Here is a 25,506-nt window from a genome sequence, read left to right on the forward strand (position 1 = left end):
GCACATACACACGCCCTGACTCGCACGTACACACGCTCTCACTCGCACGTACACACGCCCTGACTCGCACGTACACACGCTCCCACTCGCACGTACACACGCTCCCACCCGCACGTACACACACTCCCACTCGCACGTACACACGCTCCCGCTCCCACCCGCACGTACACACACTCCCACTCGCACGTACACACGCCCTGACTCGCACGTACACACTCCCACTCGCACTTACACACGCTCCCGCTCCCACTCGCACGTACACACGCTCCCACTCGCACGTACACACGCTCCCACTCGCACGTACACACTCCCACTCGCACTTACACACGCTCCCGCTCCCACTCGCACGTACACACGCTCCCACTCGCACGTACACACGCTCCCACTCGCACGTACACACGCTCCCACTCGCACGTACACACGCCCTGACTCGCACGTACACACGCTCCCACCCGCACGTACACACGCTCCCGCTCCCACCCGCACGTACACACACTCCCACTCGCACGTACACACGCCCTGACTCGCACGTACACACTCCCACTCGCACTTACACACGCTCCCGCTCCCACTCGCACGTACACACGCTCCCACTCGCACGTACACACACTCCCACTCGCACGTACACACGCCCTGACTCGCACGTACACACTCCCACTCGCACTTACACACGCTCCCGCTCCCACTCGCACGTACACACGCTCCCACTCGCACGTACACACACTCCCACTCGCACGTACACACGCCCTGACTCGCACGTACACACGCTCCCACTCGCACTTACACACGCTCCCGCTCCCACTCGCACGTACACACGCTCCCACTCGCACGCATCGCCATCGCTTCTAGGCACGCGTCGCCATCGCAATGCGGCGGGGGGGGGGGCTGTCCAGTGGCCCCCCCAGGGAGACCGTGTGGGCCCCCCTCATAGGAGGGTGGTGGGGGTGTCAGGCGGTGCAGTCGGCCACCACCGGCACTTCTATGGCCGCCATCGTGAATATCTGATTTGGGGTCTCCCCGTTCTTGCGGTTGGTTGTGACGGTGTTGTTGTGTGCGTGCACTCGTCCGTGTCTACATGCACGCGTGTGTGTGCATGCGTGTGTGTGGCAAGACTGCCCGTATGCACGACACGCACGCGTGACTTCCGGCTCGGAGAAATCTCTATTCACTGCCCCCTCCCCCCCTCCTTGCCGCCGCCACATCTCTCCCCTCCCCGTCTCTCCGTGTCTCCCTCACTCCCCCTCACTCCCCCTCACTCCCCCTCACTCCCCCTCACTCCCCCTCACTCCCCCTCACTCCCCCTCACTCCGCCTCATTGCTCATTTATTTCCTTGCTGCCGCATAGCTCCATTCTGCGATTTCTCGTGCTTCCCTCGCTCCCTTCGGCTTTCCCAATACCGTGTCCCTTCCCTCCCTCCCTCATTTGATTCTCTCCCCCCTCTCTCTGCTCCCAGCAACGCTTGCCTTGCACTGCACATTCATGAAGGGCAACGTGATTTGATTTACGCTGGATGTGCAATATTTGCGTTTTTAATTTGCCCTAAATTACAGAATTGTGGCTGTAAATTGCTCTGGCTGAGAGTAATAATGAATAAAGTGAGCGGAGGGGAGGGGTGGTTTGGCCGTGCGGGGTGGGGGGTATTGGGGAATGCAGGGGATTGTGGGAGAAGCGGTGGGGTTGTGGGTAGAGATGAGTACAATATTAATTGTATGAGTGTCTGCTATACGAGTTAGAAGAATGTGTGTGTGTGTATATGTGTCACGACGTGTGCTATGTGTGTGCGTAGTTGTGAGCAGCAGTGGTTGATACGCTGCACTACGAACCAGGTGACCCGAGTTTGAGTCCCACTCAAGACCAATAGCAGTGGCAACCCGGGCGACCTGCCAGGTTACACCTGTGACCTCTACAGCAGGCTGTGAATGCCGCGGGGCCATATTATTGCGCCTATTGGGAATAATAATAATAATGTTTCCTTTTATCCAGCAACGTTCACACAAATTGCATCTCACAGGAGCCGAGGAACCACAGACGAGTGGAGGGTCAGGAGCCGGGCGGCGAGCTGGCGCTACCAGCCGTTGTGCAAGCTCTGCAGTGCTTTACATATGAAGATGTTTCCAGCCAATTAATGAGTGTCTACACATATTTGAGGAAACCGTAGCACCCCGAGAAAACCCCACGCACGTGAGAGGCGCGGCACGTCGATGCCGTACAGATGGCACCGACGGAGATTAGTCCGCACTTTGCCGCACCGCCACCTCCTGGCCAGCCAGGGCACCGCGTCGATGCCCACGGGAACGGAGTTTGGCGAAACCTAATCGACCTCCTCGGCCAATCGCCAAGAAGGTGGCAGTGCCCCCCACCGCCCCCCTTCATTGCGGCGTTCTGAGCTGTGTTCACACCGAGTCGCTGGTCCGACTGGAGCAGTCGGCACGTGGCTGGCGGTTTACCTAGCCAGGGAGGTCTCCAGTGTTTATTGCCTCTCTGTCACGGCCGCCCCCCCACTCCTACCCTCGTGAGAAATGCGGCGTGCGGCTGGTTTGTGTGCATGGTGCGATGCGGGGTGTGCGAGCGTGCATGTGCATGCGAGCGTGCACAGATGAGTGCATGTCTTTGTGCATGTGCGGCGCATGTGTGTGCGCGTACATGTGTGAGCGTGCGCATACGTGCGTGCATGTGTGCGCCTACGTGCATGAGCATACTTATACGCTAGCACACGCGTGCTTGCATCTGTGCGCGTGAGTGCATACGTGCCTTGCCGTTCAAGCGTACCACTGCCAATTACAGCTGCCAGACAGAGAGACATGGGGCCCCCTCCCCACCTCTCCCTCACCCACCCACCCACCACTCAACCCACACCATTAGTGGGGGGGAAGTGCGTTGTGTTCGTGGTGACGCTTCGAGTGGGAGTGACTATGAATGGGAATGGTTGAGGTGGCACTATCGGGAACACGGGGACGTAGCAATGTGGGACACGGACACAGGGACACGGGAAGATGAGAACACGGGGACGTGGGAAGATAGGATGTGTGGACGTGATGACACGCGATCGTGGGAACATAGGAGGAGGGAATATGGGAACATAGGAATGCAGGAAGATGAGAACACGAACCAGGGAACTAGGGAACACGGAATCATGGGAATCCAGGGAGACGAGGACATGGGGACACGGTGCCAAGTCGGCCGTGTGTCTCTGACGGAGTGAGACCCTGTCATCTCCGCTCCCCCGCTCAGCATCCCCGTGACCCCCGCAACGCCGCGACCCGCACCGCGCTTCCCCGCACCGATGCCATCACCTGCGGAGTCGCGAGTGGCGCCGACTCCCCATGATGGCAGAGAGAGAGAGACGTTCACTCGGCTCCACTCAGCACGAGCATCTGCTCAACAAATCAGCCTAATGACCGCAGCGTTCCTGCGTGCGTGTTGTGTGTGCATCGTCTGCCAGTGTGTGCAAGCACCTATGCATGCATGTGCACGTGCGTGTGCACGTGTGTGTCGTGTAGCGTGCAGTAGTGTAACGGTTAGCGCGCTGCGCTACGAACCCAGCGACCCGAGTTCAATTCCCTCTCGCGGTCAACACCGGTGATGATTATCTGAATCAGTCTAGGCCTCCTCTAGATCGACTGAGCCTCAAATGAGTACCTGGTGCGATGTGTAAACAGGGAGACAAAGGCGGTTGGGCTTGGTGTTGGCCACCTACCCCCTCGTGTACCGTGCCGGCCTTTATATGTGCTCGCGAACAACACTTGCCCCAACAGTCTGTTGAAGGCCATATGGGGGGTGTTTGTCTGTGTGTTGTGTAGTGGCTGCACACATGCGTTTATTCGTGTGTGCGTACTTGTGTTCGTCGCGTGTCCATTCCTTGGTGGACATCTGTGCTTTGCGTGTGTTTGTGTGTGTACGTGCCTGCTTTCACAAAAGCTTCTTTTCATGTGCAAGTGCTCTCACGCTTGCGTGTGTGCGAGCAGACCTTGATAGGTGTGCACGCTAACAGCACTTGTATCAGTGGTCTATGAAAGGCTCGACTGGCGGTCGTGGCTATGCACGTGGCCTGTAATCCAGCACTCTGGACACAGCGAGGGTTGGTGGAACGCGCAAATGTTGTGAAACCCCTTCCCGTGGGCGTCGAGGAGGTGTTAGACCTCGGCTCGCCGGTACGACTCCCACACTGATAAGTACTCATTTAATTGGCTGAAAAAAATCTTGCTACATAGAGGACTGCAGAGCCTGGGCAATCGTTTGTAGTACCGGCTCACCGCCTGGCTGCTGCGACTGCTGCGGCCGCCTTCCCCGCTCGTCTGTGGTTCCCCGGCGGGTGTGAGGTTGAGCGATTTTACTGAAGGACAGCGCCGCGTGCGAACGCGATCGATCGCGATTGCGACTGCCATTGTTCACCACGTGGCCGCTGCGTGTGGTTGCGCCCGCAGACGGACCGGCTCAAGGCCGCCGCGTGCCTCTCGCTGCTGCGGCGCGTCGGCGTCGACGCCGACCTCTGGCTCGACGGCGCCATGACCAAAGCGACAGCCGAGCTGGAGAGCGAGCGGCGCGCGAGCGAGGCGCGGCGCAACAACGGGGAACTCTCGCCCACGGTGAGGACTGCGCTGTTCCTGTGTTCCCTCCTTCCTGCGTTCCCTCCTTACCGCGTAACCTCCTTCCTGTGTTCCCGTGTGGTGAGGGGCGATTGCGAGGGGGATTTGCGTGCCAGTCTACTCGACGTTAGCAGTCAAACTCTTGACTCCACTCTGTGTTTTTAAATGTCAATGTTAAAGGGGCGCCTTCGGTTCTCCCAAACCATCATTAAGAGGTCAGCCAATTAGCGAACTCCGCGATTCGTTTTCTTTGACGTCCGTAGCCAATTACCATGCCTGGTCTTGCTCGGAGCGCCACGGTCTCTGGTGACGTCACTGAACGATCCCAGCCTGCATCTTCAGACTCTGATCTCATCACAGTCAGCCAGGCTTTAGTCTCTGGTGGGTAGATGATTGTGATTGTGGTGGTGATGACGATTGTGGCGACGATGTGGCGACGATGTGGCATGATGTTCACGCATACCAGCGATGGCACACAGCAGGAGGAGGAGGGAGAGGGAGAGAAGGAGGGAGACGCAGGGATGAGGAGGAGCAGGAGGGAGACATGGGGGGAGGAGCAGGAGGAGTGAGCGGGGTGCTGGATCCATTCTAATTACGTGGGGCCGCTCGCTGCTGCCCGGGGGGGGATGCGGCCCAAATGCCGAATCTCGGCTGGAATATGAATGAGGGTGGGGGGCCGCGTGACCCCGGTACAGCTGGGCCGGTGGGTGGGGGGAGGGGGGATCTGGGGACCGCACGGCGGTGAAGGTGAGCGTGCACGCAAGTCTGCAGGTGTGCTCCTGTGCGAGTGCTTGTCGTGACACGTGCACGGTGGTTCTCGCGCACTTAAGGCCGAGTCGACTCAGGGGGAGGCCCCAGACCGGTTCAGATATGATGCTAATGATGATGCTGCCGCCCACGGCCGCCCTGGGCTTCGTGCCGCGGCTGGAGGGCTGGGAATCTCAACGCGGCGCACCGTGGGCTTACCCAGCGGCAGCAGGGATGCAGTCGCAGGTCTCCCCGAGTCGGAGGGACGCGAGTCCCCGTGCGAGTCTACGAGTCCCCGTGCGAGTCTACGAGTCCCCGTGCGAGTCTACGAGTCCCTGTGTGGCCACGGGAAATGGCCGTGCCCGGCGAGAGCGCGCCCGGCGAGAGCGCGCCCGGCGAGAGCGCGCCCGGCGAGAGCGTGCCCGGCGAGAGCGTGCCCGGCGAGAGCGCGCCCGGCGAGAGCGTGCCCGGCGAGAGCGTGCCCGGTGAGAGCGTGCCCGGTGAGAGCGTGCCCGGCGAGAGCGTGCCCGGCGAGAGCGTGCCCGGCGAGAGCGTGCCCGGTGAGAGTGTGCCCGGTGAGAGCGTGCCCGGCGAGAGCGCGCCCGGCGAGAGCGCGCCCGGCGAGAGTGTGCCCGGCGAGAGCGCGCCCGGCGAGAGTGTGCCCGGCGAGAGTGTGCCCGGGGAGAGTGTGCCCGGCGAGAGCGTGCCCGGCGAGAGCGTGCCCGGGGAGAGCGTGCCCGGGGAGAGTGTGCCCGGCGAGAGCGTGCCCGGCGAGAGCGTGCCCGGGGAGAGTGTGCCCGGTGAGAGCGTGCCCGGTGAGAGCGTGCCCGGCGAGAGCGTGCCCGGTGAGAGTGTGCCCGGCGAGAGCGTGCCCGGCGAGAGCGTGCCCGGGGAGAGTGTGCCCGGTGAGAGCGTGCCCGGCGAGAGCGTGCCCGGACCGCGAGAGCGTGCCCGGTGAGAGTGTGCCCGGCGAGAGCGTGCCCGGCGAGAGCGTGCCCGGGGAGAGCGCGCCCGGTGAGAGCGTGCCCGGCGAGTGCGTGCCCGGTGAGAGTGTGCCCGGCGAGAGCGTGCCCGGCGAGAGCGTGCCCGGGGAGAGTGTGCCCTGTGAGAGCGTGCCCGGCGAGAGCGTGCCCGGACCGCGAGAGCGTGCCCGGCGAGAGCGTGCCCGGCGAGAGCGTGCCCGGGGAGAGCGTGCCCGGTGAGAGCGTGCCCGGCGAGAGCGTGCCCGGCGAGAGCGTGCCCGGCGAGAGCGTGCCCGGCGAGAGCGTGCCCGGCGAGAGTGTGCCCGGTGAGAGCGTGCCCGGCGAGAGCGTGCCCGGCGAGAGTGTGCCCGGACAGAGCGTGCCCGGTGAGAGCGTGCCCGGCGAGAGTGTGCCCGGCGAGAGCGTGCCCGGCGAGAGCGTGCCCGGCGAGAGCGTGCCCGGTGAGAGCGTGCCCGGCGAGAGTGTGCCCGGACAGAGCGTGCCCGGTGAGAGCGTGCCCGGCGAGAGCGTGCCCGGCGAGAGTGTGCCCGGACCGCGAGAGCGTGCCCGGTGAGAGTGTGCCCGGTGAGAGCGTGCCCGGTGAGAGCGTGCCCGGCGAGAGCGTGCCCGGCGAGAGCGCGCCCGGCGAGAGCGCGCCCGGCGAGAGCGCGCCCGGCGAGAGCGCGCCCGGCGAGAGCGCGCCCGGCGAGAGCGCGCCCGGCGAGAGCGTGCCCGGTGAGAGCGTGCCCGGACAGAGCGTGCCCGGTGAGAGCGTGCCCGGCGAGAGCGTGCCCGGCGAGAGTGTGCCCGGACCGCGAGAGCGTGCCCGGTGAGAGTGTGCCCGGTGAGAGCGTGCCCGGTGAGAGCGTGCCCGGCGAGAGCGTGCCCGGCGAGAGCGCGCCCGGCGAGAGCGCGCCCGGCGAGAGCGCGCCCGGCGAGAGCGCGCCCGGCGAGAGTGCGCCCGGTGAGAGTGTGCCCGGTGAGAGCGTGCCCGGTGAGAGCGCGCCCGGTGAGAGTGTGCCCGGACCGCGAGAGCGTTGAATCAGTCGGAGGCCTCCTCCTCCTCCCTAGCAGCGACTTCACAATCGCAGCCTGTCCTTCCCTTCAGCGCGCCGCCACTCATCCCACCCATCCCCACACTCGCGTGACACTGACTCGCCACCCCCACACACTACCCCCACCCCTCCCATCGGCTCTCGCCCACTGTCTGCTTACGTTAATTAATGGACGAGTGAGCGGCATAGCAAATGGCTTCTCGTGCTCAGCTTAACTTCCTGTGTGACACGGAGTGGCACGGAGTGGCTCGCCGTGGCAGTGGCATATGACAAAGCAGGCAACCCAGGATGGGTTCTGATGCCACTCGCCACTGATGTTTGCCGTCGTTGGGAATCAAACTCGGATGGCCAGTTCACAAGGCAGTGCGCCAACCATTGCACCACCAACTCCTGCCTCCCCATGCTTTTATATATATATATAAAAAAGCCCCCCCCCCCTGGTTTCCGATCGGGGGGGCACCGCCGGCGCCCAAGCGGACGTCCACCGCCGACAACAAGATCGGCTCGTGGCCTGGGGGATGCCTTCTTCCAGCAGTAGATTGATCACAGCTGATGGTTAAAAAAAATATACACAACAATCATCACCCCCACCCTCCCCCAACTGCGAAAACTTGGCAGGACCCTCCTGCTGGACGAGTCGCGAGACTCGGTGATGCCTTGCTGGGCAAGCAGGCATTGCGATGATCATGACGACGACGATAACAAAGTGGGAGGATGGTGCCGAGCGAAGCCGCTTCCTGCGCGCTTCCCCCATTAACGGGAGCCGCACTGCAGGCCCTCGCGCTCGGCCACTCAATTATTGACGAGCGCTGCTGCTGCCGCCGCTGCTCTGCCAGACGTTGTGGGGAGGGGGTGGGCAGGGGGGGTGCAGGGGGCTCGGCGGGTGGGGGGGGTCAACAGAAAAACCGAGCGATGGGAAGATGTGCGTAGGGGCACGGAGGGGGGCGGATGTGCGGCGGTGTGGGTAGTGCGTAGTGTGTGTGCGCGTGTTGCCCATGTGTTGTGCTGTTGTTGTGAGACAAAATGAGCAATTACTTTGAGCCATGTAATTTTTATGGCAATTACAAATGTAATGAAATTACTTATTTAAATTACGTGCAATTGAAATACCGGAAGGGTGGCGCAGTGGTTATGCCCAATTACTGACGGGGAGGGCGTCTCTCAGTGTGTTCTCCCCCTGCTGTGCCTGCGGTATTCTCCCGTTTCTCCGGTTTACTTCCACGGCTATAAATAATAATGCAGTGGTGCTGGTATTTGCCGAACGTCCCAATGCTGTGAAATTACCCGGAAATGGGATTGCATATGGGAACAAAAGTACTCTCTGGATGAACTTTCTGAGCTGAGCTCAGGCTTCTCTCCGGTGGAGGCCACTCGGCCCGTCCAGCTGCCTGGTGGCCCTGGGAGGACCTGGGGCGGGGGGAGGAGGGAGAGTAAATCATTGATGTAAGCCGTGATGTCTTCCAGCCATCGATCGCTTGGCTGGGTTGGAAGGCGGGAGGGAGAGAGGGTGGAGGTGATGGCAGTGGAGGAAGAGGCAGGAAGGGAGGGAAGCAGTGGGAGGAGGGGGATGGCGAGTTGGGGTTTGTGACGTCGCTTGGTCGCCGTGACGGCTCGAGGTGGCTCAGCCCCGAGGAGATCCTCCCCTCCCTCCCCTCCCTCCCTCCCTCCCCTCCACCTTCCTCCCCTCCCTCCCGCACTCCCTCGGCACGGGCAGTTTGTGCGCTGACCTGAATATAATCACGCTTCCTGCAGTGATGCGTGCATAAGGGTGTGCGTGCGCATCTATGTGTCTGTGTGCGTCTGGGTGTGTCTGGGAGTGTCTGTGTGCGTCTGTGTGTGGGGAGCGGTGGCGTAGCGGTTATTGAGCTGCGCTACGAACCCGGCGACCCAAGTTTGATTCCCGCTAACGGCCACCAACACCGGTGACGATTATCTGAACCGGTCCTGGGCCTCTCCTAGGTCGACTCGACCTCAAATTCAGTACCCGGTGTGCTGTGTAAACATCGCCACTCGGGAGACAAAGGTGGCCGAGCGTGGTGCCAGTCTTCATAGGTGCTGCTTGCTAACAGCACTTGCCCCATCAGTCTGTTAAAGGCTATACGGGGGGATCTTTGTCTTGTGTCCATCTCTTGAGTCTGTAAATGTGCAATTTTTTTAACACAGGTGCCAAACACAAGGACCCAAAGGGCCAAAACCACAAACGGTTCGCAACAAACAGCACTCATCACAGTTCTAATGGATTCGAGTGTAACGCATTACGTGAATCGGGCAAGAGCTTGGGAAAAGCGACATTGGGAGGGAATTCTAAATCCCGAATATCTCCCCTGCCTCTCGCCCCGTCTACAGCGTCTCAAGACCGCGGTTTCCATCGATATGTAACGTCCATACTTCACCGTGCCCAGGTACTGATACCCGCTGGCTCCCTGCCCCTCCCCCACCAGGAGGAGCTGTCGCTGGGAGGATACTACGACGGCGAGGAGTTTGAGTCGGACACTCTGGATGAGAGTGGCTCCTCGCCCTCGGGGACCTGGCGGCAGTACCCACAGACGTGCCGCGTCCTCTACTCCTATCAGGTGCGTCAAACATCCACGCACACACACATAGACACGAACACACATGGACACGCACACGCACAGACACGCACACGCACAGACACACACGCACAGACACACACGCACAGACACGCACAGACACACACGCACAGACACGCACAGACACGCACACGCACAGACACGCACACGCACAGACACGTACACACATAGACACGCACACTCATAGACACGCACACGCACAGACTCGCACACGCACAGACTCGCACACGCACAGACACGCACACGCACAGACATGTACACACATAGACATGCACACTTATGCACATACACACATGCACATATACACAAGTATGCACACGTGTGCACACACACATACTCGAGCGCACACACACATACACGAGCATGCACTTACACATCCACACACATACGCGCACTCGGGCACACACGCACGTGCAGATGGAACAGGAGGAGTCCACGCTCTGTTGTACCGCTTTCTCCTGGCAACCCAGGGTATGGCACTTCCTCAACGCCCACAGCAGCAAGGGAGATTCGCAACATCTGTGCGGTGATCCACCAACCCTCGCTGCTTCCTCCACAGCGATGGACGATTACAGGCAGCCACGTGCAGCAGCGTAGCCACCGTCGCGTGTGTGTGCGCGCGTGTATGCGAGTGTGTGTCCGCGTGTATGCGAGTGTGTGTCCGCGTGTGTGTCCGTGTGCGTGTTATTTATTTCTGTGCCAACCCTCTGCTTGCTCGGGCAGCGTCGAGTCGTAAATCCGGGTGCCACAGCCGCTGGGCGCACATCGCTCGAGTGGCCGCACCCGGCCTGGCGAGCTACGGAGCGCTGGCATGGCGGCGCTAGCACGCTGCGCAACGGACGCCGAGACCCGAGTTCGATTCGACCTAGGGGGGCCTCCCCTAGGTCGACTCGTCCTCATGAGTAACTGGTGCGGTGTGTAAACATCAGCACCGGGGAGACAAAGGTGTGTGCTGTGCCGGCCTTCGTAGGCGCTCGCTAACAGCACTTGCCCAACAGTCTGTTAAAGGTTATACTGTGAATCTTTGTCTTTGTGTGTATTTGCGGAGTTGTATGTGTTCGTGTGTTTATTTGTCCTCGTGTGTACACATGTGTTTGCGTACGTGTGCATTTGTGTGTGCAGGACGTGCGTGCGTAAGTACGTGCGTACGTGCGTGCGTGCGACTGGAGGAGCATATACTGGAATGAAAGAAATGGGAGTGGCAATGGGAAATAGAGAGGCAAGAACAATGAGAGAGAGGAACACGGGGAGAGGGAGGGAGAGTTAAAGGCAAGCTCTGATAGTTGACAATGGAGGAGCAGTGGTGCTGTATCAACCCGATTGAAACATCTGGTGTGAAGTAAGCTACAGATGTACCAAGACGGGGCGAGAAAAAGACAAGGAGAGCCAGAGAGCACGACAGGGCACAGGGCGAGAGAGAGAAAGAGTTAAAGAGGAGAAAGCGAGAGTGGGAGGGAGAGAGAGGGAGTTGGAGAATTAGGGTGCGAGAGGGAGAGAAAACCAGAGAGGGAAAGATGGAAGGAGCCAGAGAGCCAGAGCGAGAGAGAGGAAGAGAGCGAGAGAAGCAGGGCGAGAGAAGCAGGGAGAGAGAGTGAGAGAAGCAGGGAGAGAGAGCGAGAGAAGCAGGGAGAGAAGCAGGGAGAGAAGCAGGGAGAGAAGCAGGGATAGAGAGCGAGAGAAGCAGGGAGAGAGAGAAGCAGGGAGAGAGAGCGAGAGAAGCAGGGAGAGAGAGCGAGAGAAGCAGGGAGAGAGAGAAGCAGGGAGAGAGAGCGAGAGAAGCAGGGAGAGAGAGAAGCAGGGATAGAGAGCGAGAGAAGCAGGGAGAGAATCAGGGAGAGAGAGCGAGAGAAGCAGGGAGAGAGAGAAGCAGGGAGAGAGAGCGAGAGAAGCAGGGAGAGAAGCAGGGAGAGAGAGCGAGAGAAGCAGGGAGAGAGAGAAGCAGGGAGAGAGAGCGAGAGAAGCAGGGAGAGAAGCAGGGATAGAGAGCGAGAGAAGCAGGGAGAGAGAGAAGCAGGGATAGAGAGCGAGAGAAGCAGGGAGAGAAGCAGGGATAGAGAGCGAGATAAGCAGGGAGAGAGAGAAGCAGGGAGAGAGAGAAGCAGGGAGAGAAGCAGGGAGAGAGAGCGAGATAAGCAGGGAGAGAAGCAGGGATAGAGAGCGAGAGAAGCAGGGAGAGAAGCAGGGAGAGAGAGCGAGGCCTGTTCCCGGCAGGGCGGTGTCTGCGTGGGGAAATAAATCCTGGGCCTGCGCCCGACGGGCCCGGGCGTCTGGCAGCGCGAGCTGCACTGCCAGGCCGGAGCTGGCGCCAGCGGCAGCCGCGCCATGCCGCCCCGCTCCTCGTTATTTATGCCACATGGTGGGGTTATGTGCGGCGTGTGTGTGTGGTGCGTGTCTGTGTGGTGCGTGTGTGTGGTGCGTGTCTGTGTGGTGCGTGTGTGTGGTGCGTGTGTGTGGTGTGTGTGTGTGGTGTGTGTGCGCGTGGTGTGTGTGAGTGGGTGCCAGCGTGTGTTGCAGTCTGTGTTGTTTGTGATGGGTGTACGATGGGTGCGGTGTGCGTGGGGGTAGAGAGGATACACGGCGCAGGTGTAGTATGTGGGGTGTGTGTGGTGTGGGTGTAGGGTGAGGGTGTTATGGGTGGTATGTGCCTGGCAGTGTTTGTTGGGCCATAGAGTGGGTATGGTGAGCGTACGTTGTGGATGAGTGTGTTGTTTGTCGAGGTGGGAGGGTGTCAGGGTTAGGAGGGTGTCAGGGTTAGGAGGGTGTCAGGGTTAGGAGTGTGTCAGGGTTAGGAGTGTGTCTGGGCGGGAGTGTGTCAGGGTTAGGAGTGTGTCAGGGCTGGAGTGTGTCTGGGCGGGAGTGTGTCAGGGTTAGGAGTGTGTCAGGGTTAGGAGTGTGTCAGGGTTAGGAGTGTGTCTGGGCGGGAGTGTGTCAGGGTTAGGAGTGTGTCAGGGTTAGGAGTGTGTCAGAGCTGGAGTGTGTCTGGGCGGGAGTGTGCCAGTCGCTCATTAGCTGGCGGTTGTCAGAAGGGATGAGCAACAGGGATGCGCATCCCCGTGCATCGTGGCACGCGCGCAGCCCACGGTGATGAAGAACAGAAGCCCCCGCACGCGTACACGCTCACACGCACGCAGCAGTAACGTCGGGCGTTCGCCACTTAGTAGCCGTGATTTCACCACGGCGCGTGTGCCAGGGTAAGTGCACCCTGAGGTCACTTGAAGTGTCGAAAGCTTGCTGACAGGAGATCACGGAACGGACCCGGGTGCCAAGATGACCGGCAGATGCAACAGCGGCTGTGCTGCCCACTGTGCCTCCTCGCTGCGTTTTAGCCGCCCGGCGCTCCGCTCGTTGTTGTGAGCGTCGCTCCCCTGCCCTCCGTTGTTGCTGCAGGGCGACTGTCTTCGTGCGTAGCGATCGCGTACGTGTGCGTCCGTGTAGGTAGGCGACACGGGGTGCTTTTGTCTTTGTCTGTGCAGGCGAACATGCCGGATGAGTTGACAATTGACAAGGATGAGATGCTGGAGATCATCGAGGACGGGGACATGGAGGACTGGGTCAAGGTGAGGACGTCCCACGATCCACGTGTCCCGTGGCCCCGACGTTCTGCCATCCGTGCGAGCTGAATATCAAATCCCCCACACATTGTAGCTGGCATTGACCAAACTGACAACCTGCAAATCACTCCACTAGGATTTCACTGCAGCAGCAGCAGCAGCGTCACCCCCCACCACCCCCCCCCCCCGACTGCCAAAAGCTTGACAGGACCCTCCTGAAAAAGAGGCTTGAGGTTCACCGAGACTTCCTGAACATGTTACACGATCTACAAGTCTCATGAGCGCCCATCCTTACATCACACCGTCCCACATCACATCATCACAGGTGCCACCGCCACCACCACACTTGAGCTCATTGCCCTTTGTCCTGTGTCCGTGCGTGTGTGGTGCGTATGGTGTGCTATGTGTGGTGTGTCTGTGGATGTTATGTACAGTGTGTGTGTGGTGCGTATGGTGTTCTATGTGTGGTGTGTGTGTGGAGTTCTATGTGCGGTGTGTGTGTTGTGTGTGTGGATGTTATGTGCAGTGTGTGGTGCGTATGGTGTGCTATGTGTGGTGTTCTATGTGCGGTGTGTGTATTGTCTGTGGATGTTATGTGCGGTGTGTGTGTGGTGCGCATGGTGTGCTCTGTGTGCTATGTGTGCTCTATATGGGGTGCGTGGTGTCTGTGTGAGCGCAGGGCCGGAACGCGGCGGGCAAAGTTGGCTACGTGCCGGAGAAATACCTCCAGCCGCTGGAGCCCGGCGGGGGGGGCGGGGGGCCCGGGGGGGGGTTCGGGGGTGGCGGCGGGGCCAGCGGTCTGCGTGGCAGCACGTCGGCGGACGTCATCTCCTACACGTCGGGCAACTCCATCGAGCCCGAGCTGCCCACCGAAGCCTCGCTCGGGGGTGAGCGACCGTACGGAGACGCCGGTCCCCCCCCCACCCCCTCCACCCCGACTGCCCCCCCCGCCCCTCGATAGCCTGAGCGTTGTAGAGAGCCAGGTCGATCGCTTGCACTCGTCCTGGGACCCTCTTCACCGTCCAACCCGTCCTCGTCACTCGACTTGTCGCCGGGCTTCAACCAAATGAACTTGCCAAATATAAAACTTCACTCTTTCCTGAAGGTCGACGAGACGAAAGACAGCGATCCACCCTCGATAGCCTGAACACACTGCAGGTGCTGTTTGCGAGCACCTGTCCAGGCCAACACGGCATTGACGCACTAAGTGGGGCTGATGCCTCCTACGCACTGCATCAGGTACTGATTTCAAGGCTAAGTGGACGTCAGGCGTGAAGCCGGGGACCAGGTTCGGAGATATTCGTCACCGATGTCGGCCGTGAGCGGGAATCGAACTCGGCTCGCCGGGGTTGGTAGCGCAGCTCGCCGAGCGCGACCCTGCCGCTTCCCCGGGCGTACAACACACACGCGCAGACATGCGCACACGCGCAGACATGCGCACACGCAAGACATTGGCTGGAGCGGGAGGGTGGACACTCCTGGAGCACGGAGATGTAGGGGTAGCTGGCAGAGGGAGCCAAGGGGAGGGAGGAATTTCTGGACGGCGAGGGGACAGATTGGCTACGTACTGTGGGAGAGAAGTTCTACAAACATACATACAGAGGGACTGCAGGAGCGAGCAGTTGGCTGTGCTCAGCACCACGGAGAGCGCCCAGGCCCTGCTGCTGCTGCTGCTGCAGTGGCGGCTATTGATCTGTGGGCAGCCGTGGCGGAGATCGCAGCCACGGCCAGAGACGGCATTGACGCACTAAGTGGGGCGCGTGTACCTACGTGCGCATGCGTGCGCGTGTACGTGGCGACGCGTGATGTCGCTGCGCTAATGCAGCTCCCGAGCGCCGAGGCACATTCCCCGCAGAGAACCACGCTTCTCCGCTTCTCCGCTTCCCCCCCGCCACCCCGCCCTTACTCCCTCCGCAGTGGTGCGCACTGATGCGTGTGTGAGAGTGCGTGCGAGCGTGTACGTGTAGGAGTGTGGAGAGTGAGTGTGTGTGGAGGGTGTGGATTGTACGTGTGGAGGGTGTGTGTGTGTGGAGGGTGTGTGTGTGTGGAGAGTGTGTGGAGTATGAGTGTGTGTGGGGAACAGTAGTGTCGTGGACAGCGCGCTGCGCTACGAACCCAGCGAATTCAATTCCCGCTCACGGCCAACACCGGTGACAATTATCTGAACCGGTCCTGGGCTTACCCGACGCAGCTTCAAATCGGTATCTGGAGCAATACGTAATCACCGCTACTCGGGAGACAAAAGCAGCCGGGCGTGGTGCTGGCCACACTTCCCCCCCTGGAGTGCCGTGCCGGCCGTCATAGCCGCTCGCTAGCAGCACTTGGCCCAAAAGCCTGTTCGAGGCTACACGGGGGACCTTTGTTATTGTCACGTGCGCGTACAGCCCCTCGGCTGCGATCGCCTTGGCGCTGCTCCACTCGTCGCCCCCACCTTCCCTTCCGCTCGGCGGTTTGGGGGGTGGGGGGCTGCGCTCTCCGTGTATTGCCGACTCGCTGTTTAATCCGCCGCCGGGCTGAGCCGCGTGCATTGTGCTGGGCGGCGTGGGGATTTGCACCCAATGAAGTATTTAGCGCTCTTTAAATATTTACGACGTCGCTTTGTTGCGAGGACTTTCCGAGTCTTACGGACGCAGAGAGACGCGGGGGGGGGGGGAGGGCCGGTGCGGGGGTGATGGAGGGGTGGAGGGTGGGGGCCGTGCAGAGCGGAGTGGAGGGTGGGGGGAGGAGTGGGGGCTGGGGGGAAACAGAAGAGGTCTCCTTGCCTGTCCCCCCCCCCACCGCGTTGGGAGTTTGAATTTCGGTCAAAACTGAAAACGCCGTCGCCGGGCTCCGGTGGATGCCACCGCGTGGAGCCCGCCGTCGCGCCGGCTATTTTTTATTCTCAGCCAGGCGGGCGCGGTGCTCACCGCACCGCTGCTCCACGCAGAGCTGTTGCGCTGACGGACGATCCCGCGATTCGACGCCAGTCGCCCTCGCTGTCACCGTTCAGCCACCTCCTCGTAGCTTTCTTACAGCTACTGCCACGGTCGTTGTTCGTGTGCGCTTCTTCACACTTCGGTATCTTTTCCCCGAGTCGAATACGTCGCGAGTATTGACGCCTTCAAAGGGTGGCGGCCCTTTGACCCTGTCATCATGGGCACAGTTTAATTCGTATTGGGTTATCGTGACCCCCACGTTACGCACGGACGGACGAGCACAGCTGCCGCGTCAACGCGGTCTAAACTCGCGGGCGCAAGCGCAACGGCGGCGCCACCGCTCCCCCTCCCAGGTTCCTGCCCTTCCCCTTCCCGCCGCAGCCCCGTCGGCTGAACCCCCTAGCGCCGGGCCGTGACCCCCGTCCGTCTGCGCGCGACCCCCCTTCCCGCAGTGTGGCTGGCACGGGCGCTGTACGACTACGAGGCGCAGACGGAGGACGAGCTCTCTTTCCCCGAGGGCGCCATCATCCGCATCCTGCACCGCGGCGGAGCCGATGAAGAGGTGGAGGAGGGCGACGTGGACGACGGCTTCTGGAAGGGCGAGCTCAACGGCCGTGTCGGCCTCTTCCCCTCGCTCGTCGTCGAGGAGATGAGCTCCGGCGCCGGCGCCGAGGGCAGCAGCGGGGGCAGCAGGAGCCCCGACGAGGAGCGCCGGCCGTCCCCGCTGGTGCGTGCTGCCCCCCCCCCCCCCGCCCCACCCCCTTACTGTGACTGCGGGACTAGCGCCGTCGTACTGGTCGGGTACCGGTCGGGTACCAGTGGGGAATTGTTGAACTGCCAATGACGCCCACTGTGTGTGCGTGTGTGCGCATGTGCGTGTGTGCGTGTGTGCGTGTGTGCGCGTGTCCCGTAGTCGCCCGCCGCCGGCCTGTCCCGCTTGTTGAGGCCGGTTTCACTGGCGCACAGCGGCCCCCCCGAGCCCCGAGGTGCCCCGGCCGGCCCGGCCCCCGCGGCCAGCCTCCGCCATCATCGGTGAGTGCTCCTGCCGCTGCAGCAGCAGCAGCGCATGAATCGTGCGGTGCACCCAACACGCTGATCTTGCAGCAGGCCAATCGCACACCGCATGCGCCATCTGGGGTCTCCACGGATCCAAACATTTTATTCCCTGGATGTACTGGTCTCTGTCATATGAATGTCGAGTTTGCAAAACTGGCTCCGAGTCATAATGCATCTTTGTGGACTGAGACGCTATGACTTTGACCCGACGTTTGAAGAACACAGTGATGATGATGATGGTGGTGGGTTTGTACGTGACGAAGGCAGAGCTGACGACGACGATGACGACGACGATGGCTGTTGTTAGCGAACCCCGCCCCGACAGCTCCGAGTGCGTGGGGCTTGAGGCTCCCGCGCTCTGGGCACCTCATCGTCGCTTTCATTGCCCCCGCAGAGCCCCCCCTCCGCTCCTCATGAACCGCCACCCCCACCCCACCCCGTGCCAGCCTCTGAGATGTGTAGAGAGGACAGGGTACTGGGGGAGAGAGAGAGATGGGGGAGGGAGATGAGAGAGAGATGGGGGAGGGAGAGAGGGAGATGGGCATACAGAGGGGAGTGATGGCGATGGGTTGGAAGGGATGAAAACGAAGACTAATCGGTGGCCCTGCAGAGTGGGTGGGGGGGGGGCGGGGGTCACCTGCAACGTCGTTTTGTCGTTTCCCCGACGTCGCTATTGGCGGCTCGTCGTGAGACCCCTCGCGCAACTCTCGTAGAGCAGCGCAACGGCCCACGGAAGCGGATATTACAGAGCTGGCTCGGATGGAGGAGAGGCAAGGAGTTGAATGGAGAAAGGTAGGGGGAGAGGCGTGAGGGAGGGAGGAGGGGAAGGGTGGGAGGGTTAAGGAGGCGGGGGGGGGGGCCCACGAGGCGAGCGTCGCTTGGGAGAGGGCGGAGGCGGTGACATTTGTCAGGATTTCATTTCCCGTTGCTCGCCGTGGCGATGAGCGCCGCGCCTGGCACGAGAGACGGTACGAGCGGGCGTCTCTCCCCCCGCGCTTGCGCTGGAGGAGAGTCGCGCGCCGCCCGGTTCAGATTTGTTTCAGCCGCGTTCTTCGTCACGAACGCCACGAATCGCCCCGGAGCAAATATAAAAAAACACCTTCGCTCGTCGCTGAATAATGTGAACCAAGCACGGGACGGCGATTTCGCGCTCGCTCAGACGCGAGTTTTCCCGCTGGGATTAAATTTAACGTGAAACCGTACGCGTTTTTTTACTTAAATATATTTATTGTTTGGCGATGCGATTGGTTTCGTAAAGTTTCCGGCGTGCTGCCTGCGACACCCGTCGGGCGATTGTCGATGTCACGGTCACTCCAGGGTAGACGATGCCCGGTAAACGCGCCCACCCACTATACCACCGACGTTGCTGGCACATCGTACTTAGCGTCCATGTGGTGGGAACCGTTGGCCCAACGTTGGCTGAAGTTCAACGATTACTGGGCGCCTCTGCTCCGTTCGCCTTTCGCTCTTACAATCCAGTTCGGGTGACGGCCTCGCGGAGACAAACGGTCTTGGTAGCATCCTGTCCTCACGTCTGCCACAGGGATGTGGAATTTCTCTCCACTGGCTCTGAGCCACGACTGGAGGTGATTCGCTCCCTCTGCTCATGAGAACAACGGAGACTGTGACACGACTTTTGCCCCATCGAACTCCAGTTCGATTCTGGGCCACGGCTAACATCAGTGGCAAGTGATGTCCACAACGTGCTTCAACAACCCCCCCACCCGCACCGTCCAGCATGACGAAGTAGAGTCAAACAACCCCCACGAGCGATACAGCATGGGGAGGCCTTCATCCAGCAGTGGATAACTACAGAGCCGTACATGCAGGGGGGTGACCCGGGGCTCGAACGCCGACTCTTGGAGGATCTGGCGCAATATTCCGTGAGATGGGCAGACTCGGCAGACTCCGGCGTGTGTGGGCGGCTCTCCATGTCCACACGCCCCATCGTGCAGTTGCCTCGCCACCCACAGCTTCGCGAGATTTTTTAATTGACTCAAACTTATTATCGATTCCAGTTCCCCCCCTCCCCTTCTTCCTCCCCCTCCTGTTGTTTGTTGTTATTGTTATTGCTATTTGGTGCCTTCGTCATTGAGTGCAACTCTAATGAGATCTCGCCGGGGCTGGAGCCAGGCCGGCGCTATTGGAAGCTCATTAACGAGATGCTGCCTGCTGATTAATCACGTCCACTGGGCAACCCCCCACCCACAATCCACCACCCCTCCTCGGATGGTCTAAGACGCGACCGACGTTGCGTGCTCCGAGCGCGAGTCCCGTCCGCACGCAACACCTCCATGCCTGCCGTGCCAGGAGCAGGCTCAAGGAATCCGCGCCCGCATACCCACACCCCTCCATGGAGCGGCCCCCCTACAGTCCACGGTTTCCCTCCTCCACCATCCCCCCCAGCTACTCGGGTTAGCCGAGCAGAGGTGTTCGTGTTCAAGTTTTGAAGAAATATCAAAAACTCAGTGGTGATCACCTCCACGCCCCCCCCCTCGCACGTGGAGATGATCATGGGGAGGCCCTGCACCGGCGTAGACATTCATCCCTGGGGTTGGCCGTGAGGAATGGGATCGAACTCGGGTTTTTCCGAGTTCGTAGCGCATGGCACCTACGACAGCCCCACCGCACGCTCCCCCACCCTAACCACAACCTCAGCCACCACCACCGCTACCATCGAGATGGCTGCGCCAAACGCAGCGAGTGTTGATGGTGGAGAGCAGGCACCGTGCGGCGACACTCACCACGTCGCTCACCGTGCTTTGTGCCGTGTTCTCCGCGTTGTATGACCACGCAAATTGCTATTTTCTGGATATTGACTGGAAAAACACATTTCAGTTGTTGTCCATATAGGGGGCGCCCCCCCCCCCACTCCGAGGAGGTTTCCCCAAATCTAACCTCGCTACGAACTCGGACATCTGGGTTCAATTCCCGCTCGGGACCAATATCGGTGAGGAATATCTGAACCGGTCCTGGGCCCTGCCCTAGGTCGACGCAGTCTTAAATGTGTGCCCATTGTTGTAGTGTGCACATTGCCAGTGTGTAACGGTGATGTGAAATGTGGGCAGGTGTTGAAGCTACGCGGGGGATCTTTGTCTTTGTTGTGTGAATCTCAGCTGGATCTAGCGGATGTGCCAACGGAGACATAGGAGGCGCATTCCGGCTCCCGCCCATACAGAGACCCTCGCTGCGGCCGGTACGACGCACCTGCCGCTCCGCGTGAACCTGCACGCACGCACGCACAAAGATGTATACACACACGTACGCATGCACGGATGCACACATGGTGTTGACCACAATGATGATGGCCATGAAGACCGTGGTGACCTTGATGACCATATTTTGTCCCGCAGGTGAGGGCAGCTCCCCCGCCCCCAACAAAGAAGGCCGCCGCCCTGCAGGACGAAGGCTTAGAGGTCACGCTGGTGTGACCTCGCCGACCCCATTTCGGGGTCAAAGTGTCAATCGTCCCTGCTCTCCCCCCTCGCCCGCTGGCCGGGAGAAGTGTCCCACGCAGGGGTCTCGCTGGGGGGGCCCCAGAGCCCCCCTGCCCCGCCCCCCAATCTTCCTGTGGTTGCCCGGGTCGGTGGGGTGCGGGGGGTTGGGGAGGGGGTGACCCCCACACCCAGAGCCGTGTGGATGAACTCCCCACCGGTCGGACGCCAGAGCCGCCCGCGAGGCCCGGAGTCGCTGTCCGCCCCTCTGCGTGCCCTCTCGCTGAGGCTTTGTTGTCTGTGCTCTCATAGCAAGTGTAATATATTGTTATTATAATAATTATTGTTATATGATTACTGTTATCGGCGCGTCGGTGGCTCATACCTAGCCCCCCCCCTCCACCCGCAAAATTCTGCCAACTGCCAAAGGGGGGGGGGGAGGGGGGCACCCAGGGGTAGCCCCCCCCCCCCCCGCCAGAAGCCAAGCTGTGCTTCCCCCATCTCGCCCCCCCTCCACCTCCCCCCGACCCTCGGTTCCCCAGCCAGCCTCTGCCACCGTAAAAAATATGCCGTGGCATTTGAGGCCGGTGGGAAGTGGCATTTAGAGCGAGCAGGTGGCACGGCAGATCTGAGTGGTGGCTCGAACTCGGCTCTCGCCGCCTTGGCCGCTCGCCAGTGAGCAGCCCCCCTACCCCCCCCGCCCAAGCAAGCCCCCCCCCCACCCAAGCAAGCCCCCCGCTTCCCTCTTCATCCTCTCTCCCCTACTAATTCCACATCCTCTTCCTCCCACCTCAATTCATAACCGAAGGAAGTTGGGACCATGGGGGGGGATATGGGTAACCCCAACCCCAAACGAACAGACAAAGATCCCCTATATAGGCTTCAACAAACTGGCTGGGCATGTGCTGTTGGCGAACACCTTTTGAGGACGAAGAGACGCAGAAAGCTTTTGGGGTAGGTGGCCAGCACCACGCCCGGCTGCCTTATTGTCCACCAGTGCCGATGTTTACACACCGCACCAGCTAATCATTTAAGGCTGAGTCGACTTGGGGGAGGCCCTGCACCAGTTTAGATATTCATCCCTGGTGTTGGCCGTGAGGAATGGGATCGAACTCGGGTTTTGCCAAGTTCGTAGCGCATGGCACCTACGACAGCCCCCCACCGCACGCTCCCCCACCCTAACCACAACCTCAGCCACCACCACCGCTACCATCGAGATGGCTGCGCCAAACGCAGCGAGTGTTGACGGTGGTGAGCAGGCACCGTGCGGCGACACCCACCACGTCGCTCACCGTGCCTTGTGCCGCGTTCTCCGCATGGTGCGACGCAACCTCGCCCCATCGTCTCTGGATTTTCAAGAAAACGTTGGGGGGTCCCTCGTGTAACCCGGTGGGCGTGGGGCGTGTGTGGCGGTGCTCGCTTACAGCACTTACTCCAAAAGTCTATTAAGTATGTGTCTTTGTGTGTGGGTGTGGGGAGCGGTGGCGCAGTGGTTGGCACACTCGCCCTACGAACCCGGCCACCACCGGTTGTGTTCCTCCTCACGGTTTAATTTTTACGAATATCTCGAAAGGGTCCTGGGCACTCCCCTAGGTCGACTCCGTGTAAAAAATGTTACCTGGAGCGGTGTTAAACAAAAAAACATCAGCACTGGGAAGACAAAGGCTGCCAGGCATGTGTGGTGCTGGCCACCCCCACCCTGGAGGCTCTCCAAGGGAGCTCCCTAACAGCACTTGCCCCAACAGCCTGACAGAGACTATATGGGGAATCTTTGTCCGTGGCCAAATTTGTGTGACTATTGACACCGGCACAAGTCCGGGATGCGCCTCGCTGGAGCGTCTTGCAATCCAGGGAGTACAGCAATAGGACAATAGTCACAACGAGTTCGAGTTCGCGTTAGTCCACTGCTGGATGGAGGCTTCCCCACACCGTTCGGGTCAATCATCGGGGTTGTTTTACCATACTTCACCACGCTGGTCCGTGCGAGTTTGGTGAAAGGGGTCGGCCAACCCTGAATCTATTTCCCAGCATCCGGCACACCACGTCGAGTATGCGCCTCGCTCTGTGGCGACTGCGAGCCACGTTCCGGCCTGGGGAATCTTCAGTGAGACGATGTAGGTGACGTTCCTTCTTCAGGGCCATGAAGAGAAGGGTCCTCGTCCGAAACGTCGGTTTCGCTGCCGTCTATATTGTTAATTGTGTGGGACGATGGCCAGCGGTCAATACGTGCGACTGGAGTGTGGCAGTCAAAAGAAGACGCCCCCCCCCCCCGTGGAGACGGAGCGATGAGGTCAGCTCGCGTTTCCGGAGCCGGGTGGGTATCATTGCCTTTGTCCAGCAGTGGAGAGACCATGGCGGCGCGATGACGATGGAAGCCGCGGTGGTGAGCGCGGTACCATGAGGACTTTCTGTTCGGCGCCTCCCCAGCCCTCCTTCACCCCCTGCGATTCAGCTCCTCGTCGTCGATGTGCCATCACTTGTGCTGCCGTTGCAACGAACTCGATTCACAGACGCCCACGTGGATTGAAGCGAATCGATTGTTGCCGCCGACTCTATGCGCGAATCGTGCCCTCCGTAGACGATATTAATCGATGTTAATCGGCGTGTCCGTCCACCCGCACTGCGTGACGCAGAAGTGGGGGGCGGGGGGAAACCCACGACCCCGTAACCCCGTGGACCCAACCCGACCCGCGACTTGGTTTCACACGCGCCGCGAGCACACGATGCCGCCTCGTACCGCTTCCAAAACGGCGGCCCGCATTCTACTATTGAGCCTTCGCTGCACGTCTCCTAGCCACACTCATCGGGTGCCGGGCGGGGAATATTCCCGACCTAGCGACAATTTAAGATGTGCAAGTGACCCGAGGTGTATGTGTCTGTGTGTGTGTCTGTGGTCTGTGTGTGTGTGTCTGTGTGTGTCTGGGTGTAGAGTGGCGGCGCAGTGGTTAGCGTGCTGCGCTACGAACCCGGCGATCCGAGTTCAATTCCCGTTCGTGGCCAACATCGGTGACGATGATCTGAACCGGTCCTGGGTCTCCTCTAGGTAGACTCAGTCTTTAAGTGAGTACCTGGTGAGGTGAACATCAGCACCAGGGAGACAAATGCGGCCGGACGTGGTGCTGGCCACCCCCCCGGCCATCATGGGTGCTCGCTAACAGCACTTGTCCCAACAGTCTGTTAAGGCTATGGGGGGGTGGGGGGTCTTTGTATATCCGTGCGTTAAAGCATTTGGTGATGCTGCTGCTTTTGTCTTGGCAGTGGTGAACACAGCAAGTTAACAATGGACACGCTCATTAACGCTGTGCTTGGCCTTTAAAGAAAACATCATCATAGGTGACGTTTCGTGCAATGACCCTGAGTTGTATAAAAAACGGTCGTAAACTGAAACGTCGCCTGTTAGAGATGTTGTTCCTTGTAATGCCGTGGTGTTATGAACGAATGTTGAGTGGTGGTGGTGACCTGCCCAAAGTGTGCGATCATTGCCACTGGGCATTCGGTGCAGTCAACGTTCATCGCCGTTTCCGTGTTTGTGCTGTCCAGCAGCTCTCCGGCTGCGTTTGTGCGTTGTACTCGCGCGTTCTTCGGCATCAGTGTCCGACGTTTCGCTCCGGTTCCTGAAGAAGCTGCCAATCCCACCGCCGTGGACCGAAACGTCGGACAATCATACCAGACAACACGCGGGTTCAAGCAGAGAGGACACCGAAGCGTTATCAATAACGGGAACTCTGCCCGCTGGTGACACGTGCTCGCACACAGCTCCTGCGCTCCATCTCCTCCTCCCTGGCTCCTGTGGGGTGATGGTGATGGTGGGGGGGGGGGGGTGTCGTTAATTTGAAGCTAACCCAGCAGCCAAGAGGACGAGTAACGGTTCGAGTCCCGTCCTTTCGATTTCTGATTCAATAAGCTCCGTGACGGTTGTGGTTGTTGCGCTAAAAGGCAAATAAATTGTACATTTCTCTTCGCAGCGTCGAACACGCGTCCACTCGCATCGCGTTCATGGGGAATTTGCCCATCATCCCTCCGAGGGTGATGCAAATGACTAGCACCTCGTGGGGAAGTCACCAGTGGTTGTGATAGTCAGAGACTCGCCTTCGTCATAGGAACGTGGAATTTCATCCACTGGCTGAGGCTTGTGATCCGAGAGATGAGCAAATCCGCGGCCCATGCTGCCCGTTTCCACCGTTCCACACCGCCGAAGCGTGGTGAAGTTCGGTCAAACAGCCCCCGCGACAGGTACAGCAGGGGGCGGCCCTCATCTAGCAGTGGTGCGTTGACGGAAGGGCTGCTCCGTGCTGATGCGAGCCCAGGTGGGGAAGGGGAACACGGGTCGGAGAACGGACGCAGCAGGTTAATGACGCCATTGAAACTGTCACGAAGAGTAAACGGGGCTTGGCCAGGGCGCGTCGTTGCCAGCAGGGAGGATGGGTGATGGGTGATGGGTGATGGTCGAGGCTGACGACAGAGTGGCAGCAAAAAGCGGCGGGGGAAACGCGTCCGAGAGGTGGTCCAACGATGAGACGGAGCGATGGAATTAGCTCGCGTGCGAGTGCTTGATGGATCCCTTGCATTGCGAGACTGAGAGATGGCGACGGCTTGGGGAGGCCTTCA

General features: G+C 60.4%; 1 protein-coding gene across 1 annotated transcript in view; it reads left to right on the forward strand.

Annotated features, from left to right (window-relative positions):
- The window catches only part of LOC144936282 (F-BAR and double SH3 domains protein 2-like), a 68,683-nt gene extending 43,823 nt beyond the window's left edge, over nt 1–24,860 (forward strand). Inside the window, 9 exon segments of the mRNA XM_078863353.1 lie at nt 4,426–4,587; nt 9,793–9,924; nt 13,416–13,499; nt 14,173–14,380; nt 16,861–17,135; nt 17,322–17,378; nt 17,380–17,440; nt 20,581–20,660; nt 20,818–24,860. Coding sequence (XP_078719479.1) covers nt 4,426–4,587; nt 9,793–9,924; nt 13,416–13,499; nt 14,173–14,380; nt 16,861–17,135; nt 17,322–17,378; nt 17,380–17,440; nt 20,581–20,660; nt 20,818–20,895 — 1,137 coding nt within the window. The 3' untranslated portion in view covers nt 20,896–24,860.
- The last annotated feature ends 646 nt before the right edge of the window (nt 24,861–25,506 follow it).

This window comes from Lampetra fluviatilis, chromosome 15, assembly GCF_964198595.1.
Source record: "Lampetra fluviatilis chromosome 15, kcLamFluv1.1, whole genome shotgun sequence".
Lineage (NCBI taxonomy): Eukaryota > Metazoa > Chordata > Hyperoartia > Petromyzontiformes > Petromyzontidae > Lampetra > Lampetra fluviatilis.